A 23,493-nucleotide genomic window follows, 5' to 3' on the forward strand; every position below is an offset into this window, starting at 1 on the left:
TCAGTAGACAATAAATTCTTACTGAATTGAACTGAATCTAACCGAATTGAAACAAATTGGGAGAAAAATGACTACAATACAGAAGAGCTAAACTGACAAAATATTTGAATCAAACGCCTAATAATGTTCTGAGACGACATAACTGAGACTTAGAGAGAGACTAAAACTAATATTGCAGAAATTAGAAAACAAAATGCAGAACAACTATAATACAAAAGCTGTCAGTTATGGACTGTGGTAGGCAGAATAATGGGTTAAATACATTTAGGCACTACTGCTTGGTAGTTGACAGTCTCTGGAAACTTTTGCGGAGAAGGCAGTGGCACCCCACTCCAGTACTGTTGCCTGGAAAATCCCATGGACGGAGGAGCCTGGTAGGCTGCAGTCTATGAGGTCACTAAGAGTCGGACACGACTGAGTGACTTCACTTTCACCTTTCACTTTCATGCATTGGAGAAGGAAATGGCAACCCACTCCAGTGTTCTTGCCTGGAGAATCCCAGGGACAGAGGAGCCTGGTGGGCTGCCATCTATGGGGTGGCACAGAGTCGGACACGACTGAAGCGACTTAGCAGCCGCAGTAGCAGCAGCAAACACAATTACCTTTTAATCTCTGGAATCTGTGAATACATTATCATAAAAGCAAATGAAACTTTTCAGCTGGGATTAAGTTATGGCTTTTTAGATGCAGAGATTATCCTGGACTATCCAGGTGGGAACACCATAGTAACATGAGTCCTTGAAACTGGAAGAGAAAGGGAGAAGAGTGGGTCAGAGAGATGATATGAAAAATAAGGAGAGATTTGAAGCATGAGAAGGATTCAACTTGCCATTGCAAGCTTTGAAGACTAGGAAGGGGACCAAAGCCAAGAAATGCAAGTGGTCTCTAGAGGATGATGATGGCCTTCAGCTGACAGCCGACAGTAATGCCCTCAGGGCCGTTATGCTAAATGAAATAAGTCAGCCAGAGAACGACAAATACCATATAATCTCTATTATATGTGGAATGCTAAAAAAAAAAAAAAAAAAAAAAGGGTTTACAAGTACAGAGACCAGATTGGTGATTACCAGAAGTTAGAGGCAGGGGGATGAGAAAATGGGTGAAGGGAGTCTAAAGGTTTAAAAAAAAAAAAAGCAAAAACCAATGCCATTCACTTCGATGCAATATTTGGGACACACATGGGAAACTGGGGGATGCAAAGATATAATATACATCTTTTCTCCAGTAGCTTAAAACCTTGTCAGTACAACAGATGTACCAACAATTTGTATTGTATTCCTAAAGATTCAGCCATTTACTTTCACCTGCATTCTCATTTAACCCTCACAGCGTCTTTATACATAGGATATAAGGTGTACTGCAGATTTGACGCACACTGTGTGTTTGTGTGGGGGTGTGTGTAGAAAAACACTTAAAATGAGGCAGGAGGGAGAAAATTCTGAAAAAGAAAGAATGCCCTGTTAAGCTTTAGCTAGTTTACTTTGCAGAGTGTAGAAATGGCCATGAGTAATATTTTACCCTGAAAAATTTCAGAATCAAAATATCTTTTAAATTAAATTCAAAATGGATCAAAAATAATTGTTATTAGTACTAAGCAGCAACTAATCTAAATCCTAAATAAACCTGTGAGCCATTAATATGCAAAATAGCTACTGAATTTCCCCCAAAGTATAAGAAAAAACCTAATAATTAGTTTACCAGAATCCCATGAAGCGATAGGAACTGCATTTGTTTCACACCTATCCTATGTCAAACACTGTGTAAAGTATTTTACTGACTTAATTTCATTTACCTCAATACAACCCCACCAGTCACAATCTCCTAGGCAATTCCTTTGTCACTGAGGAATTTGAAGCTCAGAAGAAATATGTGGGCTGGCCTACTAACAAAGACGTATTCAAGAAAAAACAAGAACAAAGCAATAAAATTGCTATCCATGGGACAAACTGGGCAGCAAAACAAATGTCAGATAAAGGTATGTAATAAACTAGTAGTTTCCTCTTGCTACTATACCGAATTACCAGAAACTTAGTAGCTTAAAGCAATATAAATGTATTGTCATATAGTTCTAGAGGTAGAGTCCAAAATCTGTCTCACTGGGCTAAAGTTAAAGAGTTGGCAGGGCTGATTCCCTCTGGAGTCTCTAAGGGAAATTTTGTTTCCCTAGCTTTTCTAGGCTCTTGAGAATGTCTGCATTCCTTGACTCATGGTCCCTCCCTCCATTTTCAAGGCCAGCAGGATAGCCTCTCCCAATCTCTTTCTCTGATGTCCTACCTCTCTCTGAAAAGGATTACACTGGCCCACTGTGACTGGCTCTCTGTGATTACATTGGCCCACTCAGATAATCCAAGATGATCTTCCCATCTCAAGGTTCTTAGTCACATCTGCTTAGTCCCTTTTGCCATGTATGGTAACATATTCACAGGTTCTGGTAATTATGTAGGGGAGCCACTATGCAGCCTACCACATAAGCATATATATAAGTTGAAGTCAAGGAAGAGAATTTAGCTATGAACAAGGAAGTACTGAAGTGGGTCAAAAACTGTGTGAAATACCTTAGCATATCTGAGATATGCTGGGTGATATAATTTAGTATATACTCCAAGAAGGACAAATTCAGATGCAGGACATAAAAAATTAAGCTGGGTCAAGGCTAATGGACTATGCAAATCTCCCTTCAGAGCTTGGGCAATAGCAGTACATTCAAGAGACCAAGACATAATTCTCCCAACCATTGGGATTCCTACTGCTACTCATTAACTGGTTTCAAGTTCTCTTAGACCAATGTAGAAGACTTTCTAACAAATAATTACCTGAAATTTCTAAGCAGCTCCTGAGGGAAAAACTCTAGAACTAGATGTCCTGGTAAAATAATCAAGGGAAGAAGAACCAGTGATGGCTCATAAAAGCATTGAGTTCCCTGAATTTTCAAGGCCGTGCCATTTGAAGGTCTAACATGTAGGTTATTACTATAAAATATAAGTATGATAAAGAAGCATCATCAGTGTCTGAGACAGAGGAGGTTCTGTTCAGGGCTCAAGCTTGTGGCCTGAGAAAAACATCTCTCCCTATCACTTACACTCTATTACCACAAGTGCATAACCTGTCTCTTTGCCTTCTGTTTTGCCCCATTAAATTCATATGCCTTGGGATTTCCCTGGAGGCACAGTGGTTAAGACTCTGCACTTCCACTGCAGGGGGCATGGATTTGATCCCCAGTATGGGAAATAAGATCCCACATGCCCCACAGTGCAGCCAAAAAAATTCATATGCCTCAATGCCAAGATTATCTTTACAAAACACACATCTGATCACCTTGCTTTCCATCTTAACCTCTGGTAATTCTGTCTGTAGAATTAAGTGTAAACTCCTGGATATAACACATAAAGTCCTAAAACTAAGACTACCTACGTTTATAATTTTATCTTCTACTCCTCCCTTGTGGGTGTTGAACAAGCACTTTTGTCAAAAAGGATGTCTCAGTATTGAAACCACCTTTCTCATTTTAATCTGTCTTTGTGTAAGCTATTATTCCTTTGACTTGAAAAAAAGACACATTTATTCACTGACTTGTGAATTCAAAGGTCAATCATTCAGCAAAGCCTCTCTGAAACTAGCTCTACAAAGTTTGAAATACTTTCTATGTTGTGCTCCCATTGCTAACATAGAGGCATAGAGAAAATGTTCCTAGTACACAGCAAACTTGAACCCAAGCTACGCCAATATCACTTTCCAAATAATTCTCATCTGGTCATGGCACAGCAAGGGAACCCAAGGATAATGTTTTCAGCATTTGCTGCCCATCAGATTAACTATGAAGCTTTTGTAAAAGATCTTTTTAAAAAGGGTCCTTAAGACCCACTCCAGGTATATTGAGTCAGAATCTATGCCAGTGGTGATGAAGGGCTTGGAGGTATTTAATAACCTTCACAGGTGATTCTGCTGCAAAAAAAGAAAATGAATGTCCTCAACTAGGCCAAGGCCACGACAGGTAGAGGCCAAATGATGAAAGTATCTGGGAGTGTGAGATCAGACCCGCAAGAGACAGTCTAAGCATAAGCTAAGCAGGTAGCCAGGGCCATGGGTATTTGCCTGAGACTCAGGGCAGCAGAAGGCTGAAGTCAGGAAACCAAGATGGAAACTCTTCTATGTTGGCCAAAGAAACATCAGAACTGGAGGAAGAGCCGGACTCAGTAAGTAATCCAGTACACCTAGCCTGCCTTAAACATACCAGGTACCAAACTTGGGGAAATGAGAGTAATAATAGAAGTCACCAAATGGAGGCTGCAACACTGCATCATCTGGAAACATTAAAAATTATTTGAAGCCCTATCCCAGACCAACTGAATGAGAATCTGCATTTTCACCAGATCCCCAGGTGATTTAAAAGCCACATCAAAATCTGCAAAGTACCCAAACCTGGTTCCAGATGATGCTAATGCTGCTAGTCTGTAGCCCACACTATGAGAAGCAAGTCTTGACCTAAAATTGAACATACAGAAGAAATTCAAGTGTTACCACTGTGAGAAGTTTGAGGGCAGGAGTTGTGATTACTGTATCTCAGAAATGAGCACAGGGTCTTAGTAATTGATAACACAGTCTATCGGTTGACACCTCAGGACTTAGAGTTGGTTCACTTCCAACTCTTACACTCACATCCCATGTGATATTGTGCTTCAGTCTCTCACCTGAAATACAGACATAACTACCTCATAAGAAATAGGAAGAGATAGCATGTTATTTTTGATAGCACTGTAAGTGCTCAATAGACAATTAAAGAAAAAATAAGATAATCAATTACTGATTGATTGGTTGACATATTAATTTTTGTTGTAAAATAGTTCCAAAATTCTGGTGGTGTAAATTATTTCAGTCTGATTCATATAATCTAATGAGAAGACTGAAATCTTAGTGACTGCCAGGAAGGCATTCCAGGTATAAGATTTCTAAGGGTATTAATATGCAAGTTCTCTTAAAGTGATGGGTGAAAGAACCTGCTAAACCAAGAGAATTGTTAACCTTTTTGGAGAAGTGACATCAAAATGATGTTTATGAGATCTCAAAGCTCTCTTAATTCTACCCCAAACATTATACCTAAGATGACAATTTTTTCATGGCTTATTTTCATTAAATTAAATTAAATGTATTTACTTGACAACATTTAGACTTTTTTGCATTATAGAGTATGGAAAATCTGGATGAGAATCTCTGCCATAATAAACAATACACATTCAAAAAAGCACATTTAGTTTTAGGCAAGTCCTTAAAATAATTTCCTTATTTTTGTCTACTGCTTTTAAATTTTCATAAAACGCTCACTCCTTCTACCTCATTTATCCCCATAACAACTCTATAGTTGTTGTTTTTCCTAAAGCCTAGAAAACTTTGTTATTCCTATCTAATGTTTGAGGAAATGGAAAGTGATTTTAAGTGCTCAAAGTCACATACCTGGTTTGTGGCAGAAAGATAGTTAGAGTCAACTTTTCTAATTTCCAACCATTTCTTTGAACTACCATAGGTACCACTACTACCATCTGGTTGCCACATATTACTCTGTAACCAAACCCAAGGCAAAGCCAGGTCACCTACTCAACTGCCCAATATCCTAATTCCTCCCCCAACCAAGTGTTCTTTCCCAAAAAATATCAGAAAAGCAACAGCTTCATAAACATAGAAGAAAACCTTATTTATTTTGTTAAAGTAACTTTGTGATACTAGGTTCTAAGTATCAGAAAGCAATAGTTTCCTAAACACAGAGGAAAACCTTTTGTTAAAGTAACTTTTCAGTTCTAGAAGACAGAAGTCAAGTTTGGAGGTATGGCTTTATTTAATTTAAAAAATTTCAAATCATGGTAGAATGTAATTTTTAAAAAGTTGACTACTTCATTCATTCACAAAATGCTACATTTGCCTATAGATTTCTCAACTTTCTTTAAAAAAATATTCTAAGTGATTAAGTGAAGTTTTTTTAAAGTGTTATTATGCATTCCCATTTTAGATATCAATATTTATTAAGGATCCTAATACTTGGGTTTTGGAAATGAGCACAAATCTTAAACTGACAAATAATAAAGCAATAAGATCTTATTAATAAAGATTAATATCAGTCTTCAAACGTATCCCAAGCAGAATCAGCATGTTCTTTAAAAAGAAACAAAATCACTGTAAAGATCTCAACTTAGTCATTAAACTTTGGAACTAATACTGCAAAATGACTTCCCAAAGTTAGCATACATTTTCAAAGTATTGTTAAGAGTTCTGCATAGTCTATTATAAGATTTTATCATTTATGACAGAACACTTATGGCAGGATCACTAAAGAAAACCTGACAACTCTAAACTGACAAGTGTAAGAAATTCCAAAGTTGCACCGACAATTCAGATCTACTTCCTTTCATGCCCAGATTCACTTAATTTCTCATTTGGTTTTCAAACCTCCCCTCAGAAGCAATTGGAACAAAACCATGAGCAAGCTCAATCTCCATTTGGGCATGTAACCCTTTTACAAACACAATTACAGCCAAACACTATTGTAACCTGATTTGCATTTGCACTAAGTTACAAAGCACATTGGAAATGCCTGCTATGCATACTACAGACTTATTAGGAGGATATATTGCAGGGCTTCTGTGAACACTAATTAAAAAGGTTTTATCTTTCCCCTCTGGTCCACTGAAATTGTTCAAATGCCTTGTCTGCTACAACTTTGTTCAAAAACAGTTTTCAAACATGTGATCAGAGCTAGGCAACTATTTCAGGTGGCTTGATTCTGTTTCCAGGGTGTACAAGGCCGGAGAGACAAAGTTTCAGTCTAAACTTTGAGCTTCCTTTCCTTTGTTATTTTGTATTGCAACCTTAGCATTATCCAACTGTGGACTTTTATCTGTGAATATCTAAATCCTGTCTTGTGGAAAACTAATTACTGAACCACTGAGAGCTTCATAATGTCCTGCATTTAAGTCCTGAGCATCATACATAATGCATAGGCAGCAGTCTCTGCACTCTGATTACAGAACACTGTCATTAAGTGAGCAAATTAAAGATGTGAATAATTCACTGGCTGAGCTTATTGTCAGTGCTGCATTGTGAAATTAGAATTTCTAATAAGTACTGCAATTTTTTTAACCCAATTAACACAGAGAACATCTTGAGACTGATTAGTACAATAAAAATTATTACCTTATTCTTTTGCTTCACAACAGCCAAATTAAATACTGTACTTAATTATGCAGCATTCATTCCTTCTCTGCTAAAGAAAAGCCTATCATTTTAATAAGAGTTCTAATATTTGTATGTGAGCTAAAAATACAGCACATGCATCTGTAGCTCACTGTCTTTTTGCAAAGTTTTTTTTAAGAGTCTGAACATCAGTATTATCACCAGTGGCAGATTATGATGACACTAAGTCTATTCTTAAAGCAAATATATTTTCTTAAAAAAAAAAAAAAAACAGCAAAAAATGAGCACACACAAAATTGACAAAGTAACTAACCTCCCCAAATTGAGTTGAATATATTATACCTCTGCTTTTTCCTGGATCTTTAGATGCAGATTAACACAGATTTGCCCCCACTATACTGTTTATGATTGAGGCTGAAACATATATTAAACAAAATTAATTGATTAGGAAAAAATCAAGTATCTGTAAGAGTGGGTCTTACCTCAAATGCTCATTTTGCACACAGTGATCTGTCTCACTCCTGCCAGGCAAGTGGGAAAGTCCAGTTTATGCTCGGCATGATGATCCTACGCAGAGAGTGTCTGCTGCCATGTTAAATAAAGAAAATGATCATTTAAACCAGGGCTTTTGTCTCCCAATATTTCCTCCTGCTGCCCCTTTCGCATCAAAGCCCAGAGAGGCAGGCACATCTGGCGGCAGTCCCTGCCCCTGACCGCAGCTGCCTCTGGAGAGCTCCCTCCTTCCTTTCAGCTCCTCTGCATCCCCTTCCTGGGCAACTTCAGCCCCCTAAAATGGGGGAAAGAAACGATGACATTGCAGGCAGAATATCAGATTGTTTGTTCAGCTTCTGCAGCCACCTCCTTCCTGTCTACATATTTTACAGAAAGGGAATGAGAAGAGGGAAACAGCGAAGGTGCTCTGAAAATCAGTCAGACACAATGCAATAGGGAGATGGAGAGCAGGGAAAGGAGAATGAGAGAGCGAGAGTGTGTGTGTAAGGGGGGGTGGCTGTCAGTGCAGATAAATCTGCATATGGAAATTAGGGTTATCCTGGGTACAGTTTTATTTAACTATGATCTACTGTTTTTTTAATTAGACCAGAATTTTAGCAAAGGAAAGGAAGAAGGAAAGTGAGTCTTGAAACCAGAGACAGAAACTTCTAATTCAACAGACTTAAAATTTCATAGCAACTGCAAATAGCAGATCTAGAAGTTGTAGGAAAAAGAAAAGGAACAATAACAACAACCACAAAAAGGACATTTTTTCCTATTTTGTTTAATAAACAAGAAAACCTCCCCAGCTCCAAAAATAAATAAATCAATAAAGAAATTGGGTTAAGACTGTAAAGCATTCGAAAAGAAGGGGGGAAAAAAAAACACCTCTCATGGTCTGTGTAAAATTTTTCCTTAAATAGTAGAAGAATCATATGGGACAAAGGAATTGTCAAAAGTAGATAATTGGCATTACATGCTAAAACCACAAGTGACATATTCTGCATTTTAATATCAGAAGTATAGTATTATGGCTTAGATGATAAAGAGTCCATCTGCAATGCAGGGTTCAATCCCTGGGTTGGAAAGATACCCTGAAGGAGGGCATGGTAATCCACTCCAGTATTCTCGCCTGGAGAATCCCATGGACAGAGAAGCCTGGTGGGCTATAGTCCATGGGGTCACCTAGAGTCAGACACGACTGAGTGACTAACAACTATAGTATGGTTTTTACCTTCCGGAGAGACACCTTTTGCAGCTGTAACCTATGGCAAAGTGCTACTGGCTATAATCAGTTTAAGGTTGTCATTCACATAGCCAACTACTCCTTTTGAAGTTCTAGGAGTAAAACAATGAGGAGGCAGAGTGACCAAGACTACAGGAAGTTGGCTGGTATTCTGGGCAACGAGCCTTCCACCAGAGGTGCTGGTTGGATAACAGTTTGACCAGAAGGAAGCAAAAGTTAATTCTATAATCTGTAAGTGGGGAATTTCAAGGAATGGACTAATGTTTATAGTCCCCCTACAACACAGCAAGCATTGTAAATGAACATTGCATGGTCTCTGCCTTCAGGAAGCCAGAATTCAGTGGGAAAAATAAACTTAAAATGAGGTGAAATTGCACTTTTATAAACAAAAGAACAGTTCTGATAGTCTAGATTTGAGCAGTGAGATGTCAGTGACCTCAAACCTCTCCATCCTCATGGCTGACAGGATCCTTCAAGATCAGCTTAAAGTTACTTTATCTCTTTGAACTTTAGTTTCTTCACCTCTAGAATACCTGCTTTTGAAGTTTGGGATATGAAATAACAAAAATAAAATATCACCTTTTGTCTGGCTCATGATAACAGCTCAAAAAATATCAAATCAATTATCATTTCAGATGACACCTCCTCTGTGAATCCTTCCCCAATATCTACAAATAGGCTCAGAGGCTTCTTCTGCAAGTCTCCCACTGTTCTCCATTATATTATATCCTCGTCATTTTCAGCATGTCTGTCTCTACCAGTGGTTCTCAACCAGGAACCATTTTGTGCCCTTAGGAGATATTTGACAGTATCTGGAGACATTATTGATCTTCATAACTGGAGAAGGAGGATTGCTGTTGGCATCTAATAGGCATAGGAAAGGGATGGTGTTAAACAATCTATGATATAAAGAACAGATCCCAAAAGGCCCAAAATGTTAACAGTTGTAACAATGAGTCCAACTATCACCCAGATATTGGTTTCTAATAAAAGGAACCAAGGGTCCTTGGAAAAAAGGATGATTTTAGATCTCGGGCAAGAAATATAATTTTAACAAACATGCCATCTTAATGCAAAGTGTTAATAATAGGGGAAACTGGGTACAAGTGTACAGGAACGCTCTACTATCTTTACAATGTTTCTGTAAATCTGAAACTGTCCTTTAAAAAATGTATTCAAGTTTTAAAAAGTCAATAGTGTAAAAGTGAAAATACTCAGCCCTGTACTATACTATAAGCTTCCGAAAGAAAGGGATTTTGTGGTTTTATTAAGTATATTTATAGGCTCGGGGTGATAGCTCATCCTCAAATATGACCCCCATAAACCATGGTTCTCAGAATTCATATTCTTGTGTGCTCCCCTCCACCTGAATCGGGGCTGGTGTAGCCTCTGAAGCAAGATTCTCAGAAGCCTTGTGGTTTCCACCTGAGTCTCTTGCAATGCTTGTTTGGGAAAGGCATCCACTGGGTAAAAAGTCTGAATACACTGAGATCTCCATACTATTATAAAGCCTAAGCTACCAAATGGGGAAGCCTAAGGAGAGAGACAGAAAGAATTAATACTTATGTGTGTGACAGACAGAAATAGAGAGAAATGGAGATGTACAGCTAGTCCAAGGCTGTTCCATTCACTCTAGTAGAGACACCAACACATGTGAGTGAAGAAATCACATCTGACCACCTTTACATTCAAGCCTACAGATTCAAGACCAGCCTCTATTTGTCTGAAATAGTATGAGATAATGGAGGAGGACATGGCAACCCACTCCAGTATTCTTGCCTGGAGAATCCCCATGGACTGAGGAGCCTGGCGGGCTACAGTCTACGGGGTTGCAGAGTGATTAAGTGATTAAGCACAGCACGGTATCAGATTTAAAACAAAACAAAAACTATTGAGATAACTCAGTTTACCCACAGAGCTACAGTAAATCATAATAAATCATTGGTTTAAGACACTAGATTTAGGAGTAGTTTGTTGTGGAGCAGTAGATGAGTGACCGACTTTTACTTAGTAGGTATTCCAGAAAAATGAGAAAGAAGCTTCAATATTGTGGAAAGAAAACAATGGTGGGATTTCTTTTAACATTTTAAACCATTACTGTTAAAAAAAAAAATACCAGCTGGAAAATTCAATAAGATAATGGGTTTTGCAATCAGGTATAAAAGGGTTTTTTAAAAATGTGGCTAATATTTAACACATTCAGGCAAAACTGGATTATAGAGAGAAAAGAGTAAATGGAGAAAGACAGAGATTATGGGAGGAGGGGGTGGCATGGATATATTTTAACACTTGTATTTTCTGTTTTAATATGTTAACAATGATTTTTAAATTCATTGAATGCCAGGTATCTTTACATATAATATTAGCTTCACAAAATTGTATGAGATGAATGCTTCTTTAACCTTAATTTTACAGATGAGGAAATAGTGTCTCAGAGTAGCTAAGTTACTAACCTAAGGTCTCCCAGCTAGCATATATGACCAGGATTTTTACCTTGCAAGTCTGACTCCAGAGTTCATTCTCTCAGCACAGTCTAAGAGAGAAAGAAGACAAGCATAAATGAAATAATCATATAAACAAATATGTGCAAATACAAACTGTTGTAAATTTTATAAAGCTGAGTGCAAGATACCATGATCATAGAACAGATACCCAACCCAGTCTGAGAGTCTGGGCACACTCTAAAGTGTTGAGGTTGAAGTTGAGGGTGTCATCTGGGTTAGTAATGTCAGGTGCTGGAGAGATAACCAGCCCATGAACCAGAAAAAGGCAGAGATGAAAACAGTCATTTGATTGTCTGTTGGTGAACTGTCTTTCTGAGAAACCTGATTTGTAAGGCACCCAGAGATGATTTCTCTGGCAGTTATCATTTTGGTAATGATGGATAGTCACAGTGTGGAGAAGGGAGTGTGAAGACACTGGAAGAGAAGAAAAAGAGGACAAACTTAGTTTTGCTTTCCTTTATTATAACAACAACAACAAAATCTCTAAAAGTTGTCCAAGCCATTTCCCTTCCTTTTATCCTCTCTTAACCAACTCCCTAGAGCAGTATTTGACAGAGCTGATTATCCTCCTTAAATGTTTTCTACATTTGGTTTTCAAAACATCACACTTTCTTGGTTCTTCTCCTGGCTATTCTAATCCTCTGTGTTCTTTTATGGAGCCTCCTGAGCTCTAACTAAGGAAATGCCCAAGGGCTTAGCCCTTGAACTTACTCTCTTCTCTATCTATACTCTTTCTCTAAATTATTTCAACTAAGATCATGGCTCCAAATACCATCAATATGCCAACTCTTAACATGGTATGTATAATTCTGCCTAGACCTTACACTTCCTGAATTGAAGACCTTGTATACAACTGCCTGCCAAAGCATCCAATTAGATAGATACTTGGGCAGATTCTGGAGCAAGGCTCTCTAGATTCAAATACCAACTTGTCTTTGTCCTAGTTAGCCAAGGGATAATAACGTCCTGGTGCCTCAGTTTCTTCAATTGTAAAATGGGTAAATATTATTAATCTATTTCCCAGAGTCTCTCAAAAGAGCTAGAGCATTTAAAGCATGTCTTATAAAGTGTCAGGTGTCTTCCAAGTGGTGTATTGCTACAGATAGGCATCTTCTTCTTTGTGACTCCTTATATCTCCAGTCCTCCAGTTGTTTAAGTCAAAAATTTAATCAAGGAAAAGTGAAACTTCTCTCATACAATTCACAACTGTCACAACAGTCCATCCTGTCAGCACCACCTTCAAATGTATCTCAACTATATCTCACCACTTTAACACTGAAGTTATTAAATTCCCTCATCTGGAGTATTCCAAGAGCCTTCTATTGGTCTCCCCACTGATCAACTTGCTCCCTATAGTTTATTCTCCCCATTGTAGTTGGAGTGATTTGGTAGAACTTGAGTTGTGTTACTCCTCTGCTCAAAACACTCCAATGGTTTCCCATAGTCCTCAAAGTAAAAGTAGAGTCTTGTGGTCAACAGAATCTGACCCGCCCCATTACACACACACTCCAAAGCTCAGTCATTTACTACTTTCTCTCTTTCTTACTTTTCATAAGAAACTTGCTCTTGCTCAAATATGTGAACACACTCCCCAGAAATCAACTTGGCTTGTTCATCACTTCAGTCAAGATCTTGGTTTATATGCCACTTTAAAAAGTGAGTCTTCTCTGGGTCTCCCTATATAAAATACCATACTTGCCCAGGCGTTTTCTAACCCCTGCCCCTGCTTTATTTTTTTTTTAATAGCTCTCACTTGTATTTTTGTTATTGCTGGTCCTGCACCCCCTACAACTTGAGCTCCATATGAGTAGCCCTCATGCTTTTTTTCTAGCACTTATAACAAAACAACACTTGGTTTTTAATAGATTCTCAGGAAAAAAAATCTGTTGAACATATGAATGTATGTAATTTTTTTCTGGATAGATTGTTAATTAAAGAACTCTTCGAAAGTTGTTTTTTCTTAATCAGTTCACATGTCCCCACCCCTTTCTAGTCTTACTATAGTATATATTTGTTCCAGTCTACCCATTAAAGATAAGATCTGGCTGTGGTGTTAGCATCCTGGATTATACCTTCATACCTTCTTAGAGCTGTTGCATATATGTATAGTCTCAACATACAGTCTTTATTTTTAAAATTAAAAGCAAATCTTTTCAAAATGACTAAGTCACAGTTTCCTGGGATGCTGCTTTTCTATTCAGGGAGAGAAATCTAATGTCTTAGTAACACAATTTAAGGAAAATGGGATAATTATTATGATACATAATTGGATCCTTGAATAAAAGGGTAAAGTGTTGACAGGTCACAAAATGTATCAGAACTAAGAAATTTAAAAACCTTTAAGAACAACTCAGCTTTTTATTTTTTGCTTATTCTCAGTCTCATTCTTATTATGTTTAATTCTCTCCCCTTTCTTTGGACACATAGTCTATTATTTGTACTTTTTTATGCTTTTTTCTCTTCTCTCAGGTATCTGGCCTTCTCTGTTTCTATATGTGGTAAAAGGTGATTGTCCCACAGTTCCTGAATCAGAATCACCTCAGATCAAGTGCACAGGCCAGAAAAAGCTAGACCTTTTCAGTTCTCATTACAAATCCTCCAGAGAGAGAATTCTTTAGATGGTCAGGGAGGCAGTGCCTTTTACCCTACATATAGCTTCCAAATGGTGTCTAGAAGGTATAGGGGGAGGGACGTGGGGCACAAAGATTCTTTTAAAAAGAAGGTTGTGAGGAACTGAGCAGATCACCACTAAAGGTACCTACTGTAGCTAGAAATCAGATGCACATAATCATGAGGATTCTTCTTTTCTTCTTAGGTTGATTTCGTCATTTCTAATATTCAACAATACAAACTTGTTACGTGTGCCTTCATTTCCATCTTCCAAACTTTAGTAATTTTGGGGGGTTATAATCTCTGTGTAACCACACAGATATTAACATTGGTGTGATATATAAACGAGCTCATACTGCGCATGTAAAGCTGAAACTTAAAACACATCTTAAACAAAAAGTAACAGCAAGTAGGCATATTCTCTGTTTAATAAATGAGGAGACTGAAGTTAAATAATACTTTTTTTTCTATGACAACCTATTTGATTGGTCTCTGCATCCTCTAACCCAATATGAAAATTATATTTAATAAGTTCACCTATGATCTAGTGCTGACTAAAACAGAATAAGTATACACTAGAGCCCATATTTCCCTCCAAATACAACCAAAAACTCTGGACAAATACAAAAATCAAATACCTAAGGATTTCTGCTTTATTGACTATGCCAAAGCCTTTGACTGTGTGGATCACAATAAACTGTGGAAAATTCTGAAAGAGATGGGAATACCAGACCACCTGACCTGCCTCTTGAGAAATCTGTATGCAGGTCAGGAAGCAACAGTTAGAACTGGACATGGAACAACAGACTGGTTCCAAATAGGAAAAGGAGTACGTCAAGGCTGTATATTGTCACCCTGCTTATTTAACTTCTATGCGGAGTACATCATGAGAAACGCTGGGCTGGAAGAAGCACAAGCTGGAATCAAGATTGCCAGGAGAAATATCAATCACCTCAGATATGCAGATGACACCACCCTTATGGCAGAAAGTGAAGAGGAACTCAAAAGCCTCTTGATGAAAGTGAAAGAGGAGAGTGAAAAAGTTGGCTTAAAGCTCAACATTCAGAAAACGAAGATCATGGCATCTGGTCCCATCACTTCATGGGAGACAAATGGGGAAACAGTGGAAACAGTGTCAGACTTTGTTTTTTTGGGCTCCAAAATCACTGCAGATGGTGACTGCAGCCATGAAATTAAAAGACACTTATTCCTTGGAAGGAAAGTTATGACCAACCTAGATAGCATATTGAAAAGCAGAGACATTACTTTGCCAACAAAGGTCCGTCTAGTCAAGGCTATGGTTTTTCCAGTGGTCATGTATGGATGTGAGTTGGACTGTGAAGAAAGCTGAGTGCCGAAGAATTGGTGCTTTTGAACTGTGGTGTTGGAGAAGACCCTTGAGAGTCCCTTGGACTGCAAGGAGATCCAACCAGTCCATTCTGAAGGAGATCAGCCCTGGGATTTCTTTGGAAGGAATGATGCTAAAGCTGAAATGCCAGTACTTTGGCCACCTCATGTGAAGAGTTGACTCACTGGGAAAGACTCTGATGCTGGGGGGTATTGAGGGCAGGAGGAGAACAGAGGATGAGATGGCTGGATGGCATCACCAACTCGATGGACATGAGTTTGGGTGAACTCTGGGAGTTGGTGAAGGACAGGGAGGCCTGGCATGCTGCAATTCATGCGGTTGCAAAGAGTCGGACATGACTGAGCGACTGAACTGAACTGAACTGAAGGATTCTGAAACTCAAGGAATACCAGGCAGATTGGAGTTGAAAGTCAAAATTTAAAGAAGAGTATGGTGATAACTTCCAGATGTTCAAGCTGGTTTTAGAAAAGGCAGAGGAACCAGATATCAAATTGCCAACATCCGCTGGATCATGGAAAAAGCAAGAGAGTTCCAGAAAAACATCTATTTCTGCTTTATTGACTATGCCAAAGCCTTTGACTGTATGGATCAAAATAAACTGTGGAAAATTCTTCAAGAGATGGGAATACCAGATCACCGGACCTGCCTCTTGAGAAACCTGTGTGCAGGTCAGGAAGCAACAGTTAGAACTGGACATGGAACAACAGACTGGTGCCAAAAAGGAAAAGGAGTACATCAAGGCTGTATATTGTCACTGTGCTTATTTAACTTATATGCAGAGTACATCATGAGAAACTCTGAGCTGGAGGAAGTACAAGCTGGAACCAAGATTGCCGGGAGAAATATCAATAACCTCAGATATGCAGATGACACCACCCTTATGGCAGAAAGGGAAGAACTAAAGAGCCTCTTGATGAAAGTGAAAGAGGAGAGTGAAAAGGTTAGCATAAAGCTCAACATTCAGAAAACTAAGATCATGGTATCCAGTCCCATCACCTCATGGGAAATATATGTGGAAACAGTGGCTGACTTTATTTTTCTGGGCTCCGAAAACACTGCAGATGGTGATTGCAGCCATGAAATTAAAAGACACTTACTCCTTGGCAGGAGTAAGTTATGACCAACCTAGACAGCATATTAAAAAGCAGAGACATTACTCTGTCAACAAATGTCCATCTAGTCAAGGCTATAATTTTTCCAGTGGTCATGTATGGATGTGAGAGTTGGACTATAAAGAAAGCTGAGCACTGAAGAATTGATGCTTTTGAACTGTGGTGTTGGAGAAGACTCTTGAGAGTCCCTTGGACTGAAAAGAGATACAACCAGTCCAACCTAAAGGAGATCAGTCCTGGGTGTTCATTGGAAGGACTGATGTTGAAGCTGAAACTCCAATACTTTGGCCACCTTTGGCCACCTGATGCAAAGAGCTGACTCGTTTGAAAAGACCCTGATGCTGGGAAGATTGAGGGCAGAAGGAGAAGGGGACAACAGAGGATGAGATGGTTGGATAGCATCACCGACTCAATGAACATGGTTTGGGTGGACTCTGGGAGTTGGTGAAGGACAGGGAGGCCTGGCATACTGCGGTTCATGGGGTCGCAAAGAGTAGGACAAGACTGAGCTACTGAAGTGAACTGAATGGTGATAATGAGAGATTCCTAGTGTCTTTCCTGTATCTAGAGCTTTGATCCAAGGCTGGATTGAATTGGGAAACTCCACTGTGAACAGCTGCAGTGAAAATCCAGGAGAAGCCCATCTTTCTCACTAGAAAATCAGGAAAAGGGGCCCTTCTCAGCCCTTCCCCAATCATAGCTGTATTGTCATAGTTGAGGCAGGGTGGGCACCCATAATCTGGAGTTAAAACCCAAATCTTGGAATGGAAGAACAAGGAAAAGTTGCCTCTGTTGTGCAGAGTGTATGGAGGAGTGTTGAACCTCTGGTTTATTGTTGTTTCTCTTTCCTTCCATTGCCTTTTCTGGAGAGGGGCCTTAGCACATGGAACTATGTGACAATTCAAGAAGTCCCTACCTGAGAGGACCCCATATTTCTAGCATAAAGAATCAGGAAAAAGAGTCCCTAGAAGCCAGAGAATGTGGGGAAGTACCATTAAAGAGAGAGCTGGAAGAGATCATCTACTTCTGTGTGTGAATCAACAGAAGTCTTAGGCTCACCCCTAGGTTATGCATATATGGAGCATAATCAGAGGCACAAAGCAAAGATTTTGAGAACTGAACATATATATAAACTACTGCCCAAGCTTCAAACTAATCCCCGAGGGGCATAAGGAAAGGGCAGATCCAGCAGCATAGCAAATCCTTTAAAAACTGAAAACATTCATCCACAGAAAGTGAAAAAAAAACTGATAGCTTGAACCTAATTGGACTATTGCTTGGGAAAACAAACAAATTGAAAAAAAACCTCAAAAAAAAAAATAGGCAAACAAATTATTTGGAGGATTTTAAATAGGTTCCCAAAGTCTCATAAAGACAAAACTTTAGGAGATATAATTCAAAATTATTGGACATGTAAGGAACTTGGCAAAAATCTGCTCAAATTTCAGGAAAAACACAGTCAAGAGATGCCAATCCTGGAATGACAGATATTTAAACTATCAGACAAGACATTAAAGCAGCTATTATAATCGTCCTACAAGAGGTAAAAGTGAACACTTTTGAAATGAATAGATAATTTTCTATAGAAAAGTAGAAAATGTAAAAAGCCCATAAGCAGCTTGAAATTAAAAATTATAAATTGTACATAAGTTCATAAGATGAGTAAAATAGCTGAATAGAGATGATAGAGGGGAAAAAATCCGTAAACCTGATTCTTAATCAGTAGAAACTGTACATTATGAAGAACAGATAAAAAGGATTGAGGAAAATGAGAAAAATATTGAAAGACCTAATATTCATGTAATTTAATTCCTGAAGGAGAAGGGAAAGAGATTAATGCAGAAAAAAAAATATATATATATATATATTTAAAGAAATAATGGCTGAAATTCTCCCGTTTTATGAAAGACATGAATTTACCAAATTCAGAAAGTCATTGGACTTCAAGTAGGATAAATTCAAAAGAAACTATGTTGGGGCATCCCTGGTAGTTTAGTGGTTAAGAATTCACCTGCCAATGCAGAAGATACAGCTTAGATCAGCGGTCTGGGAAAATCCCAGAGGCTTCAGAGCAAATAAGCCAGAGAGCCACAACTACTGAGCCCATGCAGCCACAACTACTGAAGCCTGCACACCCTGGAGCCTGTGCTCTGCAGCAAGAGAAGCTGCCACAATGAGAAGCCCATGCACCATAATCAAGAGTAGCCCCTCTCACTGCAACTAGAGAAAGCCTGCATGCAGCAAGGGAGACCCAGTGCAGCCAAAAGTAAATAAATAAATCTTAAAAACAAAACAAAGGAAACTATGTCACATATGACATGATAAAACTGGGGGAAGCGAAAGTCGGGGGGGGGGGGACCTAAAAGTCACTGGAGAAAACTGACATGATATATATAAGGAAACGGGGCTTCCCAGGTGGCGTTAGTAGTAAAGAACCCACCTGCCAATGCAGAAGACATAAGAGATGCAGGTTCAATCCCTGGGTCGGGAAGATCCCCTGGAGGAGGGCATGGTGACCCACTTAAGTATTCTTGCCTGAAGAATCCCCATGGACAGAGCAGCCTGGTGGGCTACAGTCCATAGGGTTGCAAAGAGTCGGACACAACTGAAGTGACTGAAGCATGCACACACACATGCATATGAGAAAACAATTATTCAAACAACTGTATATTTCTTATCAGAAAACACTAGGACCAAAAGGCAGTAGAATACCACCCTTAAAATGCTGAAAGGAAAGAACTGTCAAACCAGGACAATATATTTTCTGAAAATATCCTTCAGGAATGAAGATAAATAAAGACATATAAGATGAAGGTAAACTAAGTATTTATCACCAGCAGACTTACTCTAAAAGAAATGCTGCTGCTGCTGCTGCTGCTAAGTCGCGTCAGTTGTGTCCGACTCTGTGCGACCCCATAGACGGCAGCCCACCAGGCTCCTCTGTCCCTGGGATTCTCCAGGCAAGAACACTGGAGTGGGTTGCCATTTCCTTCTCCAATGCACGAAAGTGAAAAGTGAAAGTGAAGTCACTCAGTCGTGTCCAACTCTTAGCGACCCCGTGGACTGCAGCCTACCAGGCTCCTCCGTCCACGGGATTCTCCAGGCAAGAGTACTGGAGTGGGTCGCCATTGCCTTCTCCGAAAAGAAATGCTAAAGAAAGTTAATTCTTCAGGCTGTAGGTAAATGATACTAGAGGGAAATCTGGAACTTTAGAAATGAAAGAAGAACAACATAAATGACAAATATCTGGGTAAGAATAATAAACAATTTATTATATCTTAAGTTTAGAAAAGTACTTATGACTCTTGAAATAAAATATCATAACACTGGGTAATTTTTCAATATATGTATGAAAACTACAACATAAAAGGTAGAGGGTAAAGGAATCTGTATGGTGGTAATTAAGACCTACCAGGTGGGTGACCCAAACTGGAGAATAAAAAACTAAGGAAGTTCTCACGCTGTTGTGAGGATTCTAGGCCCCTCATCAGACTTCCCAACCTGGGGATCTCACAGGGGGACAGGGAATCCCCAGGGAATCTGACTTTGAAAGACAGGGGGTTTTCCTCTGTTATATCTTCTATGAGGTACCATTTCACACCAGTCAGAATGGCTGCGATCCAAAAGTCTACAAATAATAAATGCTGGAGAGGGTGTGGAGAAAAGGGAACCCTCTTACACTGTTGGTGGGAATGCAAACTAGTACAGCCACTATGGAGAGCAGTGTGGAGATTCCTTAAAAAACTGGAAATAGAACTGCCTTATGACCCAGCAATCCCACTGCTGGGCATACACACTGAGGAAACCAGAAGGGAAAGAGACACGTGTACTCCAATGTTCATCGCAGCACTGTTTATAATAGCCAAGACGTGGAAGCAACCTAGATGTCCATCAGCAGATGAATGGATAAGAAAGCTGTGGTACATATACACAATGGAGTATTACTCAGCCATTAAAAAGAATACATTTGAATCAGTTCTAATGAGGTGGATGAAACTGGAGCCTATTATACAGAGTGAAGTAAGCCAGAAGGAAAAACATAAATACAGTATACTAACGCATATATATGGAATTTAGAAAGATGGTAACAATAACCCGGTGTACGAGACAGCAAAAGAGACACTGATGTATAGAACAGTCTTATGGACTCTGTGGGAGAGGGAGAGGGTGGGAAGATGTGGGAGAATGGCAATGAAACATGTAAAATATCATGTAGGAAACGAGTTGCCAGTCCAGGTTCGATGCATGATGCTGGATGCTTGGGGCTGGTGCACTGGGACGGCCCAGAGGGATGGTATGGGGAGGGAGGAGGGAGGAGGGTTCGGGATGGGGAACACATGTATACCTGTGGCGGATTCATTTTGATATTTGGCAAAACTAATACAATTATGTAAAGTTTAAAAATAAAATAAAATTGGAAGAATAAAAAAAAAAAAAAAAAAAAAAAGACAGGGGGGTCTGATTACAGAACTTCCAAAGGACTGGGGGAAACAGAGACTCTTGAAGGGCACAAACAAAACCCTGTGCACACCAGACCCAGGGGAAAGGATCAGTGGTCCCAGAAGAGACTGAGTCAGACCTGTCTGTGAGTGTTTGAGGACCTTCTGCAGAGGCGTGTGTTGGCAGTGGCCTGCTGCAGGGTCAGGGGCACTGGCAGCAGCAGTACTGGGAGGCATGTGTTGGCATAAGTCCTTTTGAAGTTCACTTTTAGCCCTACCATACAGCCTGTAGACTCCAGCACCAGGTCGCCTCAGGCCAAACAACTAACAGGGAGGGAGCACAGGCCCCCCTATCAGCAGAAAATTGCATTAAAGATTTATTAAGCATGGCCCTGCCCACCAGAGCAAGACCCAGTTTTCCCTATAACCAGTCACTCACATCAAGAAACTTGCAGAAGTCTCTTATTCTCACCAACAGATGGCAGACAGAAGAAGCAAGAACTACAATCCCACAGCCTCCAGAACGAAAACATAATCACAGAAAGCTAACCAAAATGATCACATGCATCATAGACTTGTGTAAGGCAAAACATGGTCCACTGGAGAAGGGAAAGGCAAACCACTTCAGTATTTTTGCCTTGAGAACACCATGAACAGCATGAAAAGGAAAAAAGATATCACACCAGAAGATGAGCCTCCAGGTCAGTAGGTGTCCAATATGCTACTGGGGAAGATAACATAACTCCAGAAAGAATAATGAGGCTGGGCCAAAGCAGAAACAATGCTAAGTTGTGGATGCGTCTGATGGTGAAAGTAAAGTCTCATGTTGTAAAGAACAATACTGCATAGGAACCTGGAATGTTAGGTCCATGAATCAAGGTAAACTGGATGTGGTCAAAAAGGAGATGGCAAGTATGAACATCGACATTAGGAATCAGTGAACTAAAATGGACAAGAATGGGCAAATTTAATTCAGATGACCATTATAGCTACACACGTGGCCCAGAATCCCTTACAAGAAATGGAGTCGCCCTCAGAGTCAACACAAGAGTCCAAAATGCAGTACTTGGGTGCAATCTCAAAAATGACAGAATGATCTCAGTTTGTTTCCAAGACAAACTATTCAACATCATAGTAATCCAAGTCTATGCCCCAAACGCAAAAGCCAGAGAAGTTGAACAGTTCTATGAAGACCTCCAAGACCATCTAGAACTAATATCACACCAAAAAAGATGTCCTTTTCATCATAGTGGATTGGAAGGCAAAAGTAGGAAGTCAAGAGATACCTGGAGTAACAGGCAAGTTTGGCCTTGGAGTATAAAATGAAGCAGGGGAAAGGCAAACAGAGTTTTTTCAAGAGAACACACTGGTCATAGCACACACCCTCTTCCAACACCACAAGAGACAACTCTACACATGGACATGACCAGATGGTCAAAAAATCAGACTGATTAATTATTTGCAGCTGAAGATGGAGAAGCTCTATATAGTTAGCAAAAATAAGACCTGGAACTGACTGTGGCTCAAATCATGAGCTCCTTATTGCAAAATTCAGGCTTAAATCGGGCCATTCAGGTTTGACCTAAATCAAATCCATTAATGATTATACAGTGGAAGTAACAGATTCAGGGGATTAAGATCTGGTAGACAGAGTCCCTGAAGAACTATGGATGGAGATTTATAACATTGTACAGGAGGTGGTGATCCAAACTATCCCAAATAAAAAGAGATGCAAGAAGGAAAAATGGTTGTCTGAGGAGACCTTACAAATAGCTGAGAAAAGAAGAGAAGTAAAAGGCAAAGGCGAAAAGGAAAGATATATCCAGCTAAATGCAGAGTTCCAGAGAATAGCAAGGAAAGATAAGAAAGCTTTAAATGAACAATGCAAAGAAATAGAGGAAAACAATAGAATGGAAATGACTGGGCATCTCTTCAAGAAAATTGGAGAAACCATGGGAATACTTCATGCAAAGATGGGCACAATAAAGGACAGAAATAGCAAGGACCTAACAGATGCAGAAGAGATTAAGAAGAGGTACAAGAATATAAAGAAGAACTATACAAAAAAAGATCTTAATGACCCAGATAACCACAATGATGTAATCACTTTACTTAGAGCAAAACATCCTGGAGTGTGAAGTCAAGTGGGCCTTATGAAGCATTCCTATGAGAAAAGTTAGTGGAAATGATGGAATTCTAGCTGAGCTATTTAAAATCCTAAAAGATAATACTGTGAAAGTGCTGCACTTAATATGCCAGCAAATTTGGAACACTCAGCAGTGGTCACAGGACTGGAAATGGTCTGTTTCCATTTAAATCCCAAAGCAAAGCAATGCCAAAGAATGTTAAAACTACTGTACAATTGTGCTTATTTCACATGCTAGTAAGGTAATGCTCAAAATCCTTCAATCTAAGCTTCAACAGTACGTGAACTAAGAACTTCCAAATGTATAAACTAGATTTAGAAAAGGCAGAGGAACCAGAGATCAAATTACCAACATTAGCTGGATCATAGACAAAGCAAGGGGATTCCATAAAAAGA

The 23,493-nt window shown here is 39.3% G+C and overlaps 1 protein-coding gene across 1 annotated transcript in view; it reads right to left on the reverse strand.

The window, feature by feature from the left end:
* Positions 1-7,661: 7,661 nt before the first annotated feature.
* The window catches only part of LOC133254344 (uncharacterized), a 33,801-nt gene continuing 17,969 nt past the window's right edge, over positions 7,662-23,493 (reverse strand). The window contains exons 2-3 of the mRNA XM_061428631.1: positions 11,411-11,450; positions 7,662-7,764 (exon numbers count right to left, since the gene is read on the reverse strand). Coding sequence (XP_061284615.1) covers positions 7,695-7,764; positions 11,411-11,450 — 110 coding nt within the window. The 3' untranslated portion in view covers positions 7,662-7,694. The remainder of the gene's footprint in view (positions 7,765-11,410; positions 11,451-23,493) is intronic.

The sequence above is a fragment of the Bos javanicus genome, chromosome 9 (assembly GCF_032452875.1).
Source record: "Bos javanicus breed banteng chromosome 9, ARS-OSU_banteng_1.0, whole genome shotgun sequence".
Lineage (NCBI taxonomy): Eukaryota > Metazoa > Chordata > Mammalia > Artiodactyla > Bovidae > Bos > Bos javanicus.